Source organism: Chiloscyllium punctatum, chromosome 5 (assembly GCF_047496795.1).
Source record: "Chiloscyllium punctatum isolate Juve2018m chromosome 5, sChiPun1.3, whole genome shotgun sequence".
Taxonomy (NCBI): Eukaryota; Metazoa; Chordata; class Chondrichthyes; order Orectolobiformes; family Hemiscylliidae; genus Chiloscyllium; species Chiloscyllium punctatum.
Genome location: NC_092743.1, coordinates 24,838,260 through 24,859,814, shown reverse-complemented (window position 1 = coordinate 24,859,814; position 21,555 = coordinate 24,838,260). Strand labels below are relative to the sequence as shown.

Below are 21,555 nucleotides of genomic sequence, written 5' to 3'. Positions count from 1 at the left end.
TCTTGGATGCATTGCTGGTAATATAAACACTGAAATATTGGAATGCCAACAACGAGCCTAAAATCTCTTTCTCAACTGTTGAATATTTCTGTTGATGAACGTTCATCTTCCTGGAAAAATACCTGATGGGTCTTTCGATTCCCTTGCTATCCTTCTGCAGGAGCACCGCACCGACACCCTCATCACTGGTGTCGATAGCCATCTTGAAAGGCTTTGTGTAATCTGGTGTGGCTAATACTGTGGCAGTGGTTAACAGTTTTTCGGCTGTCAAATGCCTTTTGACAGTCCACTGTCCGCTAGAACATTTTGCCCTTTTTTAATTATTTGGTGAGTGGAGCAGTCACATTACTCAAGTTCAGCACAAACGTTTGGGAAAATCCACTCAATCCAGAGGCTGTAGTCCTTTTTTCGTCGACGGTGTGGGAAATTCACCAATTACTTTTGTTTTTGCATCCCATGGGGTAATTATTCATCTCCAATAACATGGCCCAGGAAGGTGACTCGGGCTTTGGCAAATTCACTTTTAGCTAGGTTTGCCAGCAAGCCTGTCTTCCAAAGTTGATCGAACAAGTCTGATAAATACTGTAAATGTTCCTTCCATGAGTGACTAAAAATCACCAGGTCATCAATGTACACCACACAGTTGGGTAATCTGGCAATGACCTGATTAATTAGTCTTCGAAATGTGGCTAGAGTGTTTTGCATTCCAAATGGCATGACTTTGAACTGACATGGTCCATTTGGTGTTGCGAAAGCTGAAATGACCTTTGCTTTCTCTGACAGAGGTACTTGGACTTGCTCAGAGGCTACTACCAACTTAGAAATGTAAGTTACTTGTCAGACTTTTTTGACACAGTCCTCCAATCGTGGAATTGGATATGCATCAGTCTTTGTAACTGCATTGACTTTGCGATAGTCCACACACAACTGTTGGGTACCATCTGCCTTTGGCACCATGACTATAGGAGAGCTTCAGTCACTGTAACTCACTTTGATTATGCCATCTTGCAGCAGGCGCTCTATCTCCTTCTGAATCTGTGCCAACTTTAGAAGGTTATTGTTGATAAGGATGTTGCTTATTTGGAACAGTACCTCCTATCTCTACATCATGCACAATTAGGTTAGTAATTCTCTGTTTATTTCAGCATATCTCCCCATTTTGATTTTCTTGTGAAGGTAGCCCAATAATTTATCCCAATTTTTGACATTTTCCTCATTGTCAAATTTGATTTCAGGAATGTCCCATTCAGAATCCTTTGAACTTTGTTCTTGCTTCTGTGCTGTAATTATTAACACCTTATCTTGTTTTCCTTCCTTATCAAAATACCTTTTGAACATATTCATATGACACACTGTGTGAGCTTTCTTCCTGTCTGCAGTCCTTATCAAGTACTTCACCTGACTCAATTTCCTCTCAATTTGTTAAGGTCCACTAAACCTTGCTTTTAAAGGCTCACCTGTTACTGGAAGTAACACCAATACTTTATCCCCAATTGCAAAATTGTGAATTTGTGATTTCTTATCCATTTCCTGTTTCATTGTATGCTGTGATACTTTTAAATGCTGGATGAAGGTGAGCACTGCAGATGCTGGAGATTAGAGTCGAAAGTGTGGTGCTAGAAAAACACAGCAGGTCAGGCCGCATCCAAGGAGCAGGAAAATCGATGTTTCGGGCAAAAGCCCTTCATCAGGAATGAGGCTAGGAGCCTCGGGGATGGAGCGATAAATGGGAGGGCGATGGGTCTGCCCCTCGGATGCTGCCTGACCTGCTGTGCTTTTCCAGCACCACAGTTTTGACTCTACTTTTAAATGCTGTCTAGCCAACTGTACTAAATTGTTCCCTAAAATCTGACACATAGTCCAAATGGGTGGTCTCTGAATTCTGACTTATTAATTTCTCCTTTGTCAATGTTAAAGGTCCTCTTACTTCATATCCAAACATTAATTCAAATGGACTGAATTTGGTCGATTCATTCGGTGCATCTCTGATAGTAAAAAGTACAAATAGACCTCCTTTATCCCAATCATCTGGATAATCCTGATCAGAGGCCTGTAACATGGTCTTTAATGTTTGATGCCATCTCCCTAGTGCTCCCTGCCATTCTGGATGGTATGCAGTAGACTTAAATTGCGTCATTCCCAAGTTATCCACAGCCACCTTGAATAGTTTGGATGTGAAGTTTGATCCTTGATTTGACTGGATCTCTGGTACTCTGTATTTCGTAAAAAATTTAAGTAATTCTTCTCCAACCCTTTTTTAGCTATGATGTTGCATAATGGGATTGCCTCTGGAAATCTAGTCGATACATCCATTATTGTTAATTAATATTCATTCCCACTTTTTGTTTGAGGTAAGGGACATACATGATCAATCAAAAGTCTTCTGAAAGTTTTCTCAAATGCTGGAATAGGTATTAAATGTGCAGGTTTTATTACTGCCTGTGGTTTTCCCATTAGCTGACATGTATGACACCTCTGGCAAAATTCAACTACATCCTTGCTTAGTCCAGACCTGTAAAAATGTGTTTGTATTTTAGCCTGTGTTTTCCTCACCTCTAAACGACCTCCAAGTGGTAGTTAATATGCCACTCGCACCCCCTTTCTCTCCCCTACTGGCAAAATGATTTGATGAATCTCTGCCCATTTCTCATCTGCTTGAATGTGTGATGGTCTCCATTTCCTCATTAAGATATCAATTGTTTAGTAATAACACACAGGAATACATTCACTCCCCATCTTTGTCAATGCCTTTTGATACAACTGTTTTAAGTTCTCATCTTTCTGCTGTAATTTAATCAGCTTAACAGAGCTAAAGATACTTGCATGTTTACCTATTTGCTCCTGCATGGTTCCACTTAGCTGATCAAAAAGGTCTCAGATAAAGCTATGTCAGCTTCCTGATCTGTGCCATCTGATCTCTCCTGCTTCAGCTTGTGTCTTTGTGATCTTGTGACTACACAATTAAGGAAAATTCCTGAATAAAGATCCTTCATTTCTTTAGTTGCCTGCGTCTGCATTGGGTTTTCAATTAGAGTAGGCAGTATGCCTACCGGTGAATCAGCTATGTCATTTGCATGGACAAACTGTATTCCTGGACCTGAGAGTTTGTCTGGTACTCCAACCACAAATTCATCACTCTTCTCTGGACTCTCTAGCCTCACTTTACATAATTGAGCAGTTTTTGTCTCACCATGAATTCCTGTCACCATTACCTTTTTTGGCAATAGTCTGTCAGGAGTACATATCTCCCCACCCTTCAGCATTATAGACTGAGAGGATCCTGTTTCCCTGAATACCTAACCTCCTTACCTACTGCTCCTGGCTTATGTGAATAAACTTTACCCTTGCATGTATATTTTTTAAGCAGATTTGGCACTTCCTCCTTAATCAAACTCTGATCATCTTGTGCACCCTGAGGCAGTTGTCTAACTTTCCTTGTGCTTTTTGTTACTAGCCCCACAAACCTCCCAGGCTTGTCTGATTTTCCTACATCTGGCTTTTTCCTAGTCCACCAACACTGTGACTTTGTGTGGCCCATTATATTACAATGAAAACACCAGAGTTTTTTAACTTCTTTGTCCCCCTCAAGGGTATCTTTTGTACCCTGTGGTAAGTTATCCTTATGATCTTCACTGAGATCTATCTTTCCCTTTCCACGTGGGGAATTCTCTTTGCTCCAATTTCCATCCCTCATGGACTGAAATGGATTCCGGAAGCCAAACCGTGTTTTATGGAGCAGCTCATAATCAGCCACTTCAGCAACTAACCATGCCATTTAAACTCTCTGCTCTTCCACATAAGATTGCACTACTTCAGACAGTGAATTTTTGAATTCCTCCAAAGTAATTGCCTCTTTAATGGCATCACAGGCTCAATTTTAAAGCTCTCAGCCACCTATCAAAATTACTCTGTTTGATCCTTTCAAACTCCTACGTAGGTTTGACCAGGGTCCCTCCTTAGATTCCTGAAATGTTGTCTATTGGCTTCTGGTACAAGCTCATATGCACTTAAAAGGGCTTTCTTCACCTCCTCATACCCCCAGATACCTCCTCTGATAGTGATGTGAATACCTTACTCGCCCTACCTACAAGTTTCTTTTGGATCAACAAAACCCACATAGCCACTGGCCACTGCATTTGTTTAGCTACCTTTTAAAATTAAATGAAGAAAGCTTCCATATCCTTATAAAATGTAGGCAATGCTTGAACATACTTAAGCACTTTACCACTGGGTTTCTGACTACCAGGGGCTTGCTCATCCTCACTCTCTTTCTCACTAAGCCTACCATCAGCCTTTATCTTCAGCTTTTTAAGCTGACTTTCCTTTTAAAGTTAAAAATCACACAACACCAGGTTATCGTCCAACAGGTTTAATGAGAAGCACTGGCTTTGGGAGCGCTGCTCCTTCAGGTTGTTGAAGCACAACCACCTGATGAAGGAGCAGTGCTTTGAAAGCTAGTGCTACCAATTAAACCTGTTGGACTATAACCTGGTGTTGTGTGATTTTTAACTTTGTACACCTCAGTCCAACCCCGGCATCTCCAAATCATCATTTCCTTTCTAAGTGTCAGTTTTTGAAGTTCAAAAGCTCTCTCTTTTTCTTTCTCTGCTCTTTGTTTTTCTCTCCCTTCTGCTTTTATTTGTAACTCAAGCTGTTTCATTTCTGCTGCCCTTTCCTTATCTCTCACCTCTAATTCAAGCTGCTTTATTTGCCATCAAATTCTTGCCAACTTTATAATTCTGATGGTTTCTCCAGCAAGTTTAAATGCTGAGCTTCTGCCGTAATTATTTCTCCTTTTCTCACAGAAGCAGGCAGTTCTCATTTCAAGTTGTCTGCTAATTTCAGCAACTTGGTCTTATTCACCTTTTACCAAACTTCCAAAGAGACCGCATCCATATCCAGAAAACTTTTGGCGACTGAACGAGCCATTGTTATCCCAAGTTTTGTCTACCCAACCAAAACCAGCACTTGAAATGAAGACACTAGCACCTATACTTGCTATTTAAAATCTGGTAAAGAACCCCCAATCTCTTATAGACCAGGCCAGACCGCTCAAAACATTCTTAAGCAAGCAGCCCCAGGCCATAACTCTGCAATTTGTTTCAGTAAGTGTGCAGTGAAAATTACCAGGGTAAAGTTAATGAGGTTCACAACCAGGTTTTAAATCAGGCAAAAATGTACTTAAAAAATTATACAATGAAACACAAAGAACATAATAAAAAACCCTGTGGAACTCAGTCGACCCAAACTAGACTTGATTATGCTGTTCTGGATAGACACAACAGTCTTAATAAGCAAACTCCCTTAAAAACCAGTATAAATGGAACAAATGCTTACAAGTGGAAGTTAGAAGGGCAGAAGGAGAGAGAAAGAGAGGGGAAGAGAGAGAGAAAGAGAGAGAGAGAGAGTCTGTTTTCACACAACTCAGTATTGAACTCCCAAGTAGTTCTGGACTAAACTGAACTGTCCAACTAGAGAGCTGACCACTCTCCTTTCTTTATACAGGTCACTTCAAAACATGATAACTTTATCCTGAAGTCTCATCTCTTTACATATTTTTTAAAAAAGGCCTCTCAGTACCCTTTAATCTCCATACCGAACCAGTCTAATTGGCACCAGAAGCATTTACAACCCCTCTGAGAAAACCAAGGGCATAGTATCGTTGAGAAAAGAACACCTTTTGGAAAAAAAGAAACAGCTTTGTGACACTACACTACAGCATATTACAAAGCATTTAACTTTTATTTATATATTTCATATTCTGTGGCTCTTGTGGCACATAGTTGTGCCCCTACATCTGAGCCAACGCTTAAGTTCAAATCCCATTTTTCCCTGAGGAATGGAATGACATCCCTGAATAGGTTGCTTTTGAAAATATTGTCACAATATTGCACTGGGTGCAAAGCATTCAGATTTATCTGTGGTTGTGGAAGGTACCAAACTAATGGATGTTATTCCTTCCCTTCAGAGTCACAGATTCATTCCGCACTGAAACAGGCTCTTCAACTCTCCATGTCTATGCCGACTAGCAGACAGTAGCTACACTCAGCCCATTTACCTGTACTTGGTCCATAGCCTAGTTTGCCCTCGAATATAAAAATAACCCTGCACCATCACTCTTTGCCTCCTAATTGTAAGCCAGGTTTAGATCCAGTTTGCCAACTTTTCTTGGAGCCCAAGGTCTGTTACCTTTTGGACCACCCTTCCTTGTGGGATCTTGTCAATGACCTCACTGAAGTCCATGTAAACCATATCAATCTGCAGTATCGCCATCAATATATTTTGGCACCTTTTCGAAAATTTGTCAGACAGGATCGTCTGCTTTTCCAATTAACCTGTTCAGAGACTTTCTCTCATACCTCTGGAGCAGGCGGACTTGAAACTGGGTCTCTTGGTCTAGGGGTACGGACACTACCACTACACCACAGGAGGGTTCCCTCAGATAGGATCTCCCTCTAACAAATTCCTGTTGACTACCCTGATCAATCCCTTCCTTTCCAAGGAATTGATTAGTCCTGTCCTTCAGAATTTTCTGCTTCCAATCTTTCTCCCTTTTCTTCATTTAACATTTACATTCACAGGAGTAAACCCTTGATTAAATTTCAAAATGCTATTGTTTTAATAGGTTCACTGAAATTCAAGGCTCTGCTTTCATTTTTGAAAACCTCTATTCTTAACTTGTGTGAGCAACTTTGAATCAATGAATTAGAACATAGCTGCATTACAGTCTATATCTTTCCACACTGCCCTATTTAAAAGTGTAATTTCTTCAAAATGTGTTGTGTCCTAATTATTTTGCCATTAAGACTTAATAGCATTTGTCATATTACTCCACGGTAATACCTTCTGTGAATTCTTAAATATCCTATTAATTATTAATATCATTAGTGCTTTCATCAACACCTTTTGCAGCTTCTGTGCAGAAAATGCAGTGAGAACAAGTGAAGGGCACAGGTTTTATTTAACTGTGTTCAACTACACTCAGCGTACATCCTATTAAACATATTTTTGAATTTTCCTGAAATCTTTGTTTTCCATCAAGTTTTTTTTTGCTCGGTGGGTCCTACTGTAGAATGTATTTAATGGATGTTTTCAATTTGTCATAATAAACGTGGTGTAGTGTTTGCCTCTAAATCTCCATCTAACACCCTTTCAAAGGAGAAATAGTGAGCAGAATTCCACACTGAGTTGGATAATGAAGCCTTAGGAAAGTGGAGATGCTGGAGATGAGAGTCTAGATTAGAGTGGTGCTGGAAAAGTACAGCGGGTTAGGCAGCATTACCAGACCATAGGACTGCTTTCTCATTTGAGAGAGATGACTGGTGGACTTTGCTTCAGGTGATTGAGAAGGCTTGCGCTTCATGGTAACCTCAGCCAGTGTGGGAATTGAACCCATGTTGTTGGCATTAATCTGCATCTCGAACCAGTCTTCCGGCCAACTGATGCCAAGATCAAGAAGAGATTTCAAAACAAGATTGAGAACTTTAAAACCTGTGTATATTTTGGACCAGGAGCAAATGTCAGTCAGGGGTGAAAGGTATCAAGATAAGAGCAGCACAGTTTTAGATGCAGTTGAGCTTTTGTTGGATGAAAGACCGGACAAGGGAATATTGGAATAGCAAAGGCTGGAAATAATAAAGTAATAGGTGAGAATTTCAACAGCAGATGAATGCGGCCTTTAGGAGTATGACAATCATGTTTGCATCTCTGCAAAATTCTTGATGTCTGCAAAAACATTGTCGTTGTTCCTTATCTATTAAAACACATCCTTCAGTTTGTTAAAAGACTGAGCTATGAGTATTTGTGTTCAGTTAGTTGTGTTTGTTTGAGTCGTCAGCAGATGCAAACACTGTGTTCTGATGATCAAGTTCGAAACATAGAAACAGAAGATAGGAGTAGACTATTCAACCCCTCAAGCTTTCTCCACCTTACATCATGATCATGGCTGATCACCTGCTTAAGCCCCCAAGCTTGAACACCACCCCACCCCCACCCCGCCCCACTACCACCTCCCCAATATTGCTTGATCCCTTTGGCCACAAGATCTGGTCAGAAAGCCAGAGACATGCATAAAGTACAGTCTGAGAAAACAGACATTTAAGCTCACAGCCAAAGGTGAAGCATCTCTGTTATTTGAGGGCACATGACACTTGAGGATTGGCTAAAACCTCTCCAATTGGAGCCACATACAAAAAAGCCAAGAGGGCAGAAAGAGTCCATCTGCAGACAACTCCCGTGAAATCTCCTCAGCAAAGAAAACCATAAACAATCACTCATACTTTTAAAAACAAACCTTCCTTTCATTTTCAACTCTGAAATCTGTAATTTCATGGTCTGGCATGTCCTTCAATCGACTTTAGCATCAGGCCAGGGAACCAACTCTGATTCAATGAGGAGTAGAAGAGGTCACATGAGCGCAGCAGTAGCCACGACTAAAAATGAGATCCCAGTCTGGTGTAGTTACAAACTACTGGGCTATGGATTCACATCAAACAGCAGCATGCAATATACAGTCATTCCCAAACCCACAGGTCATTAATAAATTCGGCAGTCCTGCCACCTCCAGTTGTGAATAGTGGAGGATAACTAAACAGGAATTGGAGGCTCTGCACATATTCCCCTCCTCAATGAGGATCATGAGGAACCTTGACTAGGTAGGTATGGAGGGAAGGTTTCCTTTCATGGGAAAATGAAATAAAAGGTGTCACCCATTTAAAAAAGACATAAGGTAGAATGGTTTCACACACAAGGTTGTCGGTCTTGAATATTCTCTTCCTGAAAATGGAAGCAGAGTCCTTGAATATTTTGAGGGTAGAGGTAGATAGATTCATAATTGCAGCTGGGAAAAGGTTGGTCTATATGCTGAAAAAAGGGTAGGTGTAATGGGGGAAATAAACAAAAGGTATAGATTGGCCTGGGAAAATGAGTAGCTGCAAATAAGGACCATTGTGTGTGGCAGCAGCTCATATGATGACAAGACTGAGTGTTGGGTTAAGAAGCTGGAAAATTGTTGAACTCAGTATTAAATCCAGAAGGCTGCAGGGTTCCCAAGCAGAAACTGGGGTTTCAGAGAACCGTGAAGTGGCAGGTAATTAGAAGTTCAAGATCATTTTGTGGACAGATTGTTGGAGTTCTACAAAGTCGTCATCTAGTCTACACTTTGTTTCTTCAGTGTAAAAGTGAGCACATTGTGAGCAGCAGATGCAGTAAACGAGATTGTGTGGAGCACAGGTAAAGTGCTGCTTCACCTGGAAGCTGTGTTTAGGCCCTTAGATACTGAGGGGTGAGGAAGGAAATAGCCATGTGTTGCACCTTCTGCGGTTGCATGGGAGGGACTGTGGGAAGGTGAGGCAATGTTGGGAGTGGGCCAAGAAGTCCCATTGGGAATAGTCCCTGTGGAAGGCTGACAAGGGAGGGGAGGGAAATCTGTACATGGTGGTGACATCCCAGTGGGGTTGGCAGAAATGGTGGTTAATGATCCTCTGGATGTAAATGTTGGAGGAATAGTAGATGAGGATGAGCGGGATCCTATTCCTGCTGTGGGAGGGAAGAGAGGGCATGAGGGCTCAATGACATGAATGTGTTTTAATCTAGTGAATTATTTAAATCAGAATTGCTGAGGGAGAGGAATTTGTTGAATTGCTTCTAATATCTCTCGTGACTTGCCTTTTCTTCAAAGGTGTATTCCTTCGACTTCCATTCAACACTGCAGCAATGTCATATGGAGCTATCGATGGCAGCAGCTTCAGTGGACGCAACCCATTTGGAGGACCTTCAAGACAAGGATATCAGCCTTTAGGTAAATCTCAGTTTGATAGCCTTTCCATAATATTTCTTGGATCCTTTTCTGGTTGACAATCAAACCGACTTATCTGATGCACGTAGTGCTCACCTGCAAAGTCTAGAGTATTGGCACGCTACCGTAATTAGAATGTTCAGTCGGTTTAACCATGAAGCATGTTCTGAGCTATACTGCCCTCCATTTGACTCCCTGATATTGCCAGACAGCACCACTTCACTGAAGTGCCTCTACATGACTGATATTAATAATGTGTCTTGTCAAATTTAGTTTTTGCACTTGTTTGCATTACACAGCAGCATCTCTGCCTTTAGCAGTGAGACTATTGAGGAGAGGACCTTGGGAAGTGGTAACTTTGATTTCTTTCAAGGATAACAATTGGCAACAGTTGATGTAAATACAAACCAGAGAATCAAAACATTTTGGTGTTTTTTGTCTGAAAAAAGGCTGAGCACTCAGGCTGTTCTCAAAGACCAGCAATTTTGCCTCCTATTCGTTACGTGTGAACTGATAGAAGCAGATAGTTGATGCTGAGGCCCAGAATGAAAGTTAGTTGAAATACTTCTAGATAATTTGGGGTTTCTAAGTTTGGTTAATTTGAGATGTGATATATGGTGGTTGTGGTATTCTGAGGTGTACCAATGATTTTTTTTTAAACAGTACTAAAACATTTGTCTTTCTTATGAGTAACTGTGTTATATATTCTGTTTCAAATAAAACTTATACAATATTTTCCAAATAAAAGCTTTCTTTGAATCTGAATGTTTCCCTCAGCCTCCTAATCCCAAAATTCCAGAATCTGAAAACCTAATGCAGTATACTGGTTACTTTGTTTGCTCATAAGCTCTCCCATTGTAAATTAACCCCCATTACTATCCAGGAAATTGCTCTTATTTTAGAAGAAATCTCCATGCAACAGAAATACTTAGAAGTTAATCATTGAGCCCCTTCAGGTACATGAAAACCCCATATGCCTCCAGTTCAAAATCCAAAATAAATCATACAGAACGATCGTCATCAATAATGACTTGCTAATGAGTATGACTCTCCATCCAGGAAATATCATGTCACTGATCATGGGCTCTGCAGTCCTTCTCTGGTTGATGATTAATCTAATCCTAGAAACACAGTACCCACCACACATTTGGTACCTGTTTCTGGGAAGTTGAATGTACATTGGCCTTGACATGGCCAACATTCCTTTCTCCGGTTCCTTTTTCTGTACTTCCTCTTGCCAACGGAAACTTTCGAAAAAGTGTTTCCTCCCCGAGAGGTTTCTTCAAGTTTGTTTCTTCTGAGTCAAAGTTTCATAGCCGTTGATGTCTATGTTGTTTCTTTTCTGAGGTAAGCCTGAAGGGTGTCCTTGGTCATAAATGGAGATGTCCTTGCTGCTATGGCATTCATCTACCATCACTGTCATTACTATTACATGAATGTTTTCTGCTCAAATCACTGTTGAGGACTTGTTTTGGATTGTGAGTTGTCTTGTTCCTCCCCTCTGACCTCACCATCATGGGGGACCCGGCCGGGAATTGAGAACCTCTGACAGGATCATTCTCTAGATCAGTGGAAGCCTCAAGCTTCACCACCACAGCAAGATGGACTGGATTCACTGGAAGGATCTTCAACTGTACAAATCATAGGACCTATCTTGATTTTTGATTTTACTTTTATTGTTGCATTTGTTTTGCAGTAAGTATATAATAATGGCAGTGAAAAGCTTTAACTTGGCACCATGATATGGTGCCATTTTGAATAATTTACAAATAAGAAAATAAAGATACAGCTTGAAGCCCATCAGTCCTGAGCCATCAGCACTGCCTCTGCCTCCATCCTTCCACCATAGTTTGGCTGCCATCTACACCAGATCCAAGCAACGCCAAAGTTAGCGATCCTCAGGCACCATCTTTGCCGCTGGGCTAATACTCTGCCTCAGGGGACCAACCATTAGAGTCACATCTCTCGATCATTCCATGCCTGCACCCTGGTTCTGCTTGAGGTCCACATGCTAGGCCCATCTGGTCGATGTTGCCGTGTTGCCCTTCTGCCATCGCTTTGCCACCGCCAGCCCCAGATCCAACCAATGGTGAAATTGTCGATTTTCAGGTGCCATCTTTTGCTACTGGGTGTACCTCACTGATGCCACTGCAGCAGCCACCTATTTTGGGTTGTGTGCTTGCTCCGGAAAGGGAATAGGGACTCATTCAAGGTCTGCGCGGTGCCCACTCCTCTCTGTTCTGGGCCTGGCTTGAGGTCCGTGCACTGGTTCCACCTGACGTCCATGGTAGGTTCGCCCGAGATCTGTGTCCTGGGAGTGGCTCGAGACCACTCTGCGTCCGTGACCTAGATCTGCTTGAGGTCCACATGCTGGGCTCTCACTGTCGTCAATGCCATTTGCCTAAGGACAAAGTAAGTACGTTTCTTTTTTTAAAAACGAAGATCAATAAAAAAGAAAAAGAAAAGAGCGGACAGGCTCTGGAAGAGGAGCCCTGCTCCATTGTCATCTTGGACTGGCTATCCCTATCACAGTAAGGAACAGGGTTGGGAATGGAGACCATAAACAATTTGGCTGCAGTCTCCTCGATGTTAAACTTAGTAATTTCCAATAAGGAAATTTTGCTCATCTGGTACTGAATGTCCCATAATTTGTCTAATAATCCTGTAATAGTGGAGGAGTTGAGAGAGATTCTGGTGACACCCAAAGAACATGAGAAGAACAAAAGCTGGGCAACCAGGTGAAAATGCTTCAGTAGCCCAAAGTACAGCAGAAGGGAAAAAAAAATCCAGGACAGTGGAGTTGACAGATCAAGATGCAAGTTCTCTCTCAGGACCTTTGGTATCCCCATCTGACATTACCAGCAGCTATCACCCAAAGGTATTTCGGAATCTAAGATTAATATCTGTTATTATTAAAGTTAAGACCAGAGAGTGACAGAGTTCCTAATGGAACGATTAAGATCTGTTCCTCAAATTTGTGCTGAGCTCCATTAGAATAGGGTGGAAGGGATTTAATTCGATATAAGATTTCTATCAAAAATTCCAGTGTCTTTGAAGTGAAATGTATTTAGTATTGCATGTGCATTTTCTTCAAAGTTAAGCTTTATAATGTTTAAGGGGATTTCATTTCTGAGTCAGAAATGCTTTACTTCTATCCTGCATCCTTCTGTGTTGAAATGAATCCCAAATATTCTACTCTCGTCGCCTCTTTGTTATTTTCTATTTAGTATGGTGCAGTCCTCTCTCTTGCCTGAGTGTGCATTGTGTAAGGTATCTGCTTACTTTGGAGTCCATTAAAGATTGTGTTATCAGACTGAGTCTTCTGTTCATCATATTCAGCACTTGGATATTTCCCTCGAATCTCAGTGACCAGCAATGAACTTAACAATCAGGTTATGGCTACATCGGAAGCGCTCCATCACTCCAACATAACTGCTTTAGATTTGTCCTTTTATTGGCTTCACAGGCTACCTCAGCATACTGTTCATTTCATTGATTGTTGTCCCGCATCAACAGGAGATGTTGAATCGATAATCCTTATCTTGTCTAGCCTCTTAGCTAGTTGGGTATTGTTCTTTAAGGTTGCTGCACCTTGGTTTTTTTTTCCATTCTTTTTTTTATACCTTTTTCATTGTCATCTTTCTATAAACAGCAGTTCACACTTCTAGGTTTCATTTGGTACAGCTCTGTCCCAATGCAGTTTTAAATTGCGGTTCTTCTGTTGTCTGTTTCCAGAATCTCATTCTCTATCCCTCCTTCCTCCTCAAATTTCTAACAATAATTGATTGCAATATATAAGGCATGGTGTGGTCACAGTTGGTATAGACTTATTGGTAATCAAGTAAACTTCCCACTCCACATTGCTATCCAGTGACCAAAGTTGTTTAATGTCGAAACATGTTCAGCCATGCCTGTCCTCTACATCAGCATCCCAGCCTGTTTGGGGAGGCATGGACCTGAAGATTGGTTGACTGGGGTACCTGTCACCATTAGTGCTTTTGAATCCTATACAAGAACAGATGTCTTGAACAGAGTCCACGTTACAGAAGAGGAGGTGATGGCAGTATTAAAATGCATAATAGTAGATAAATCCCCAGGAAAGGAATGAGTTGACAGTGGAGATAGTGGAGTTGGGTACAGTTACAACATTTAAAAAGCATGAATAGCAAGGTTTAGAGGGATATGGACTTAATGCTGGCAACTGGGACTCTGTCAGTTTCGGATATCCGGTCAGCACTGACAAGTTGGACTGAAGGGTCTGTTTCCGTACTGTACGACTCCATAAGTCTGTATCTTCAGAAGAGGGAGAGTGTTTATTATTGGAGGAGAAAGTGAGGACTGCAGATGCTGGAGATCAGAGCTGGAAATGTGTTGCTGGAAAAGCGCAGCAGGTCAGGCAGCATTCAAGGAGCAGAAGAATCGACATTTCGGGCATGAGCCCTTCTTCCTGAAGCTCCTTGGATGCTGCCTGACCTGCTGCGCTTTTCCAGCAACACATTTTCAGCTCTGTTTATTATTGGAAACTGATACAACTGATTTATATGTTTGGCAGCAAATGGACAATGTTAAATTGACTCACCTGACAAACCAACTTTAATTTCTGCAGTGATGTAAGAATATTTTTGTTCCAATGATTTGAAGTCAAGGTCAATGAGTTAGAATTTCACAATTATTTACCAAAGAGGGATATTAAATGTCTTAAAATTCTTGTTCACCATTTTTGAGCTTGTAAATTGACCTCTCCAAGGGGACTGGGATCATATGATTCTCATTCCCTTCCTATTCACGGTGCAGGCAATATCCAGGGCTGCAAATTAACTACTGCTTTCCCACTTGTGTGTATACAAACCATATGTAATCCCTGTTTATTGTTTTTTACCACCAAAAAATCCTGTTTTTGTATTAACTGAGTTGTTAAGAATTAGTGATGTGCATTAAGTCACTCAAAAAAGTTCAATGAGCAATACTTGGAAACCTCATTATGTTTTGATCTTGAACCCGATCAACCTTTATGCTCTTTTTGTTTTCAGAAGAACTGACATTTCTTAATTTTAATCTGTGGATTAAAACACAGAAGGAGCTCATCTGATCTATTATACCTTTGCTTTTTACTGGAGTAATCCAAAAGCAGATTTTTAGTCAGTAAGGATTCAGTGGTTATGGATGAAAGACAGGACAGTGAAGTTGAGAATTTAGACAGCTGCCAGGATTTCATTGAATGCTGGAACAGACTCAATAGGCTAAGTGGCCAATTCTGCTGCTGCATCATATGGTTTTATCCAAACTAATCACAGTGCTTTGCTTTATCTACACTTCTTCCTCTGTTTCAATACTTTATCTAGATGTAACAGTCTTTTCTTCAGTGACTAGTTTATATATGTGTATATATACTGACTGGAAAGTATCAGTCTTGGATGGAATGTGACATACAATGGGTTGAACTTTAGTTTTGTGGTTCCAATCTCACTACTGGTCTGAGGCAGAACCCTGAAGGAGCCTTTTGAGAGAGTGAACAGTTAGTTAGATGCCTTCAGGAACAGTGTCCAACTAGGAATGGTGGGTGTGTTCCAAAGCAGGGAAGTCCGATGGGAATGCTCATGGCTCTAGGTAGTGGAAATCCCACAGAGAGAGGTGGGATCAGCCATGATTTTATGGAGTGACAGGAGCAGGCTCAAAACGCTTGTTCATTGTCTCTGTGTTTGTACATTCAGCTCTGTTGTTGAAGGAACCTGGGGACACCACAGGATGGAACCACCACCATAAGACCTGCGAATGCTGATCTGCAGTTTTCAATCATATCTGAGGCCTTTTCAGTATTGGATGATCCACAACGTGGCCTAATTTGGCAAGTTTTAATTGGCTACCCACTGTTGATGACAGATTGGTATGCTTACTCGCTCTGAGAACTTTCTGGAAAACCACCTGCTTCTAAACCTACCTCTCACTCAGGTTGAAAATTTAATTTGTGTTTTTAGATTTTTATCCTTAAGCTGGAAAAATATGCTTTATCTGAAAATCAATATTTTGATTAGATTCAATTAGACTCCCTACAGTGTGGAAACAGGCCCATCAGCCAACAAGCCCACATTGACCCACCAAAGAGTAACCCATCTAGACCCATTCTCCTACCCTATATTTATCCATGACTAACACGATGAGAAATTTAGCATGGCCAATTCACCCGACCTGCACATCTTTGGATTGTGGGAAGAAACTGCAGCATCCGGAGGAAACCCATGCAGACACTGGGAGAATGTGCAAAATGCCTGCAGATAGTCACCCAAAGGTGGGATTCGAACCTGGGTCCTGGGCGCTGTGAGGCAGTGGTGGTACTTTTGGTACGTTTGAGTAGCTCAAAAGCTTAAGCTCATGTCACTGAAATATGAGAACATTAATGGGGATACAGGACAATCTAGGTGAAAAATGACAAAAATGAAATGAATACAGATTATGGCCTATGATGATTGTTGCTTTTAGGTTAACATATCTGTTGGGCAAACAGTACCTATGACAAAGATGAACTTGAAGAAGTGCTGACTGTCGGTAATTGTGGAAGGATTGCCAAGTCCAGCCGAAGTCAGAGGCTGATTTAAAACCAAACAATAAATTTAAAGAAGAGAAGAACCTGTATCCATACAGCACTTTTAATTACCTCAGCAAGTCCAACACACTACAGTTAATAAAATGCTTTCAAATACCAGCCATGCCGTGTATTATAGAGACAAGCTGCAACTAACTTGTGTATAGCAAAGTCCCATAACCAGCAATGAGATAATGACTAGACAATGTGGTTTAGTAATGTTGGCAAGGACAGGTTAGAAACACTTCTGCTTAAGTAGTATCCTACAATCATTCATAATTATCTAAAACAACAAACCAGACCTGAGTTTAACATTTCATCTGAAATCTCTGAGACTGCAGCACTTTGTCCACTACCACACTGACGTGCCAGCCGAGATTAGATTCTCAAATCTTTAGAATTGATCTCAAACCAACCAACTTGTAATTCAGGTGCGAGTGCTACTGACTGAGCTGAGGTTGTCACTTTAAAGGATTGGATCTATTACCCCCAGCTGCAGTGAAAGATAAAATGATACCTTTCCTCAGTCAGGCAGATGAATGCCTATATATCAATAACTTGAACAATTATGACAATATAAAACTTACAACCCGTGCGAAGAACCTTCTCAATCACTTCTAGATTAGATTACTTTACAGTGTGGAAACAGGCCCTGCAGCCCAACAAGTCCACACCGACCCGCCGAAGCGCAACCCACCCATACCCCTACATTTACCCCTTACCTAACACTACGGGCAATTTAGCATGGGCAATTCACCTAACCTGCACATCTTTGTGACTGTGGGAGGAAACCAGAGCACCCAGAGGAAACCCACGCAGACACGGGGAGAATGTGCAAACTCCACACAGTCAGAGGCTGGAATTGAACCCAGGTCTCCGGCGCTGTGAGGCAGCAGTGCTAACCACTGTGCCACCGTGCCGCCCACAAATACCAGCCACGCATGTGAACAATGAAAAAGATAAATGTGCTACATCTGGCATAGTTTCACTGAGCACATTTCAGGAAACAGCAAAACAGTGAATGATACAATAAGCAAATTTCAGAAGAACATTGATGGATTGGAGCGGGCAGAGGGTGGTGCGGGGATGGTGCTGTCTGAACTCTGATGTTTCATGCCCAGAGGATGCTAGGGCTTGCAATGGGAGGGTAGTTCACATAACCTCACAACCTTTAAAAAGTACTTAGATGAGCACTTGAATTGCCATAACATTCAAGGCTATGGGTCTCGTGCTGGAAATGGGACTATTTTAGCTTTGGCAGTACAGACCTGATAGGCCAAAGTACCTTTTCTGCACTGTATGATTCTGAGATTAGTATACTGAGCAGATGCCAAAAGCATTTTAATGTGGAGAATTGTGAGGTAATAACTTTTTTTTTTAAATGAGGAAATATATACTGAATAGTACAACTTGAAAATGAGTGGTAACTTTGGATGTGCATACATCACTTTAATGGTGGGACAGCAAGCAATAAAAAGAAACTAGATCCTAGTAGAAAAGGATTTCAACTTAAGACAACAAGTCCACAGGTTGTACAGAAAATATTAGGTTAAAATTCCACTTGTGTGACAACAGCATTTGAAGGGTTAAAACCATCAGGAAAAGTGTCTGTGCCTGGTGGTTGTTATTAACTGTTGTTAGCTTTTTTGCTCAGGTGGTTGGGGAAAAAGAAAGCATAGACAAGTTGTTTCAGAAAACAGTTGTGAATAATCGGAAGCAGATAGAGTGAGCACCAGAAAGAATGATGGAAGTAGAATCCCACGTATTTGTCTATATCACCAGCAGAAACTAAACAGGAAAGGGAAAAACAAAAAATGTACATGGAATGATGAGAAGAATCTGATGGGCAGAATGGACTCCATTGTAAAAATCAATGACTTGAAACTTTGGAGAAAGTGAAAGACTTCTAATTTGCAGAAATATAGCATTGAATGACAGACAGAAAAGGTAACTCATCAACTGGAAGCAGAGGGTAACTATTTCCGTTTGCTTTGACATGAATTGTAAATTTGCTCTTTAGAAATGATCACTTTTTTGGTAACCACTTACTGAATCCCTACAGTGTGGAATCAGGCCATTGAGTCCACTCTGACCCTTGAAGGGCATTCCACCCACATCTGCCCCTAGTCCTGTAACCCAGCATTTCCCATGGCTAATCCACCTAGCCTGCACATCCCTGGACACTATGGGCAATTTAGAATGCCCAGTTCACCTAACCTGCACATCTTTGGACTGAGAGAGGAAACTGGAGTATCCGGAGGAAACCCGTGGAGAATGCATGGAGATTGCACAGGCAATCACCTGAGGCTAGAATCGAATATGGGTCCCTGGCGCTGCAAGGCAGCAGTGTTCACCATTGATCCACCATGCTGCCCAGTGGTCACCTTTCCATGAATAGGTGGGATGGGTTGAATGCCGATTCAAACTTGAGCATGAAGCATCAGGTTGTGAGCATTGCCTCCCCCCACCGCATCACTTCCCCCACCGCATCACTTCCCCCTCACACCCTGCCACTTCCCCAACCCTCCATCACCTTCCCCCATCCCCTCTATCACCTCTGCTGTACGTTCAAGAGACCTGCCTGGTAGCTGGTTAAATTTGCTGATGAGACAGAAATAAGGACAGCCAAAAGGAATGAAGATGTGGCGCAAATCTCCAAAAGAATTTAGAACAGTTGAGCAATTGGCTGACACGATCCAAATGAATTATTGCTTTAATAAATTTTAAGCTATACTTAAGCAATTGAAAAACTGTAGGAAATAAATATGTAATGAATGAAGCTGAATTAGCACAAAGATACTTTAAAAAGGGTAATACCTATACATCATGGTAGACTTGATTTAGAACAATAAGAAATGCTTGCATATATAGACAAAAGAGTAGGTAAATTCAACATAATTTATGACTAAGATTGAACAATGCATTGCTCAGATAACAGCACTTTTTCCAGTTTTGGTCAAAGCATGGTGAAAGAGATATGTTTGTCTTGATTAACACATTAATCCAATGAGTCAAATATGTCTGGGCTAGCAAAATTCAATTGGATGAGATAATGGGAATATTAGACTGGAGAATGAGACCATTTGTCCCACCTGTCCAAAAACCCTATTAGACTTATCTATTCTAATCTTCATGTCAGTTTGGTTCAGCTGGCAGCAATCATTGGAGTCAGAATGCTTTTGGTTCAAGTGTTCCTGCAGACTGTAAAACATAATTTAGGAAGATATTGTCCTCACTCACCATTACAAACTCTTTACAATTCCATCTCTCTCCATGACCAGTTTCTTATGCCAAACCAGAAAGTCAGCACTCTTGTTATTTTTGACTCAGAGCTGTCTCTTCAATCCCGATGTTCACTGCAACCCCCAAAATAACTGAAAGGGTTAATACTTGAGTCAAAGAGTATGGTGCTGGAGAAGCACAACAGGTCAGGCAGCATCTGAGGAACAGGAGAATTGACGTTTCAAGCATAAGCTCTTTCTTTAGGGCTCAAAATGTCAATTCTCCTGCTCCTCGGATACTGCCTGACTGGCTGTGCTTTTCCAGCACCGCACTCTCGACTCTGATCTCCGGCATCTCCAATCCTCACTTTCTCCAGGGTTAACACTTGATTGAATGCAGTAAGCACCACCCAATGGGATGATGCCATAAGGACTTTTTCAGAGTAAAGTGGAGCTTTTGTAAAAGTTGGGCCTGGGATGCCAGAATTTGAAGAGTGTTACTAAAACTATGCAGGGGATCAGTTAAACTGCACTGAAAATAAGAGTATAAGAATTAGAAACAGGAGTAGGTAATTCAGCCCCTTGAGTCAACTTCACATTTCAATATGTTCATAACTGATGTCAGCTCGGCCTCAACTCCAGTTTTCCTGCCTGCTCTCCACAACCCTTTAACTCATTATTACTGAAACATCTCAGAGATAGTGGATTCCATATGTTCATGATGCCTTGAGAGTAGTAGCATCTCCTCATCTCTCTTCACATTGTCCACCCCTTATCTTAAGACTTGACCTCTTGTTCTCGATTGGCCCCACTTGAGGAAATATCCTTGCTCCATCTACTTTTAACTCTTGCATCCCTCAGAAAAATGAACTTGAGCATTATCAGATCAGTCACAATCTTATTGAATGATGGTGTAGACTCGATGGGCCAAATAGCTGTTTGCTGCTCCTTCTTCTATTCATCTTATAGTATACTCTTAATAGTCTTCGTAATAATGTAGGATATATACACCTAACCTGTAACTAGTTGCCGTAATGCAATAAACTTCCCATTGTTTACCCAACAACACTCATTTAGTTTGACCAGAACAATAGATATTCTAATCCATACCAGACAACTTTGAGCTTGATGGAACCCACATGGATTTGCAAATATTACTTTCACATCAGGAAGGTTCTAAGGCACCACCCCTGTCTCAGCCTTTCAGACACTCAAATCCTCTGAATTGTTTACTAGTTACAGACTTGACAGTTGAAATGCTTTCATGGTCACTGTACCCATCTTCTGACCTCTGCAAACACGAGCTTACCCAAACTTCCACTTCCTGGATTATAATATGGCCCATCTGTTCACCGATCTTGCCTGTGGTTGCTGACCTTTGTTAACTCCCATAGATTCATAGATCTCATCCTTGAGTTCAAATACTTCCATGCTGTTGCCCTCCCTTCATCCCAACATAGCAAGCTCCAGCTCCAAAGCTCTGCATTCTTCTGTTATGCATTCTTGATATCCTTTACTGTGCCATTGGTGGCTATGTCTTCAACTTCCAATTGATCAAAGCTCTGAAAATTCCCTCCTTAAAAATCTGTTTCTCAATCCATCTCTGCTCATTTAAGTGTCTCTTAAGACCTTTTTTTTTGGTTTGAGCCTTTGGGCAACTGCATTTTCTCTTACCAAACTCAGTGTCAAATTTTACCATCATCATCCTGTGAATTGCATGCTATTGGAAGAGAAAAGAAACTTGACCATTTCCTTATGAAGAACCTTGTAATGTTCTTGCCCTTAGTAAAACAATAGTATCTTGAGTGTCAGCTATGCGTCTGACAGGACACATCTTCACTCTCAATTCCAAAAGTACAGGTGTATTTAGTGAACTGTTGTGTCCATTTAGTGTCCATTATAAATTGTTGAATTGCAGCAGGCATGAATTTAGAACAATCTCTTTAGAGCAGGACATC

General features: G+C 41.2%; 1 protein-coding gene across 2 annotated transcripts in view; it reads left to right on the top strand.

The window, feature by feature from the left end:
- tsnare1 (T-SNARE Domain Containing 1) overlaps nucleotides 1-21,555 on the top strand; it is a 908,766-nt gene that overhangs the window by 138,341 nt on the left and 748,870 nt on the right. For both annotated transcript variants that reach the window (XM_072569955.1, XM_072569954.1), the window contains exon 2: nucleotides 9,680-9,799. In XM_072569955.1, the coding sequence (XP_072426056.1) occupies nucleotides 9,715-9,799 (85 nt within the window). In that variant the 5' untranslated portion in view covers nucleotides 9,680-9,714. The remainder of the gene's footprint in view (nucleotides 1-9,679; nucleotides 9,800-21,555) is intronic.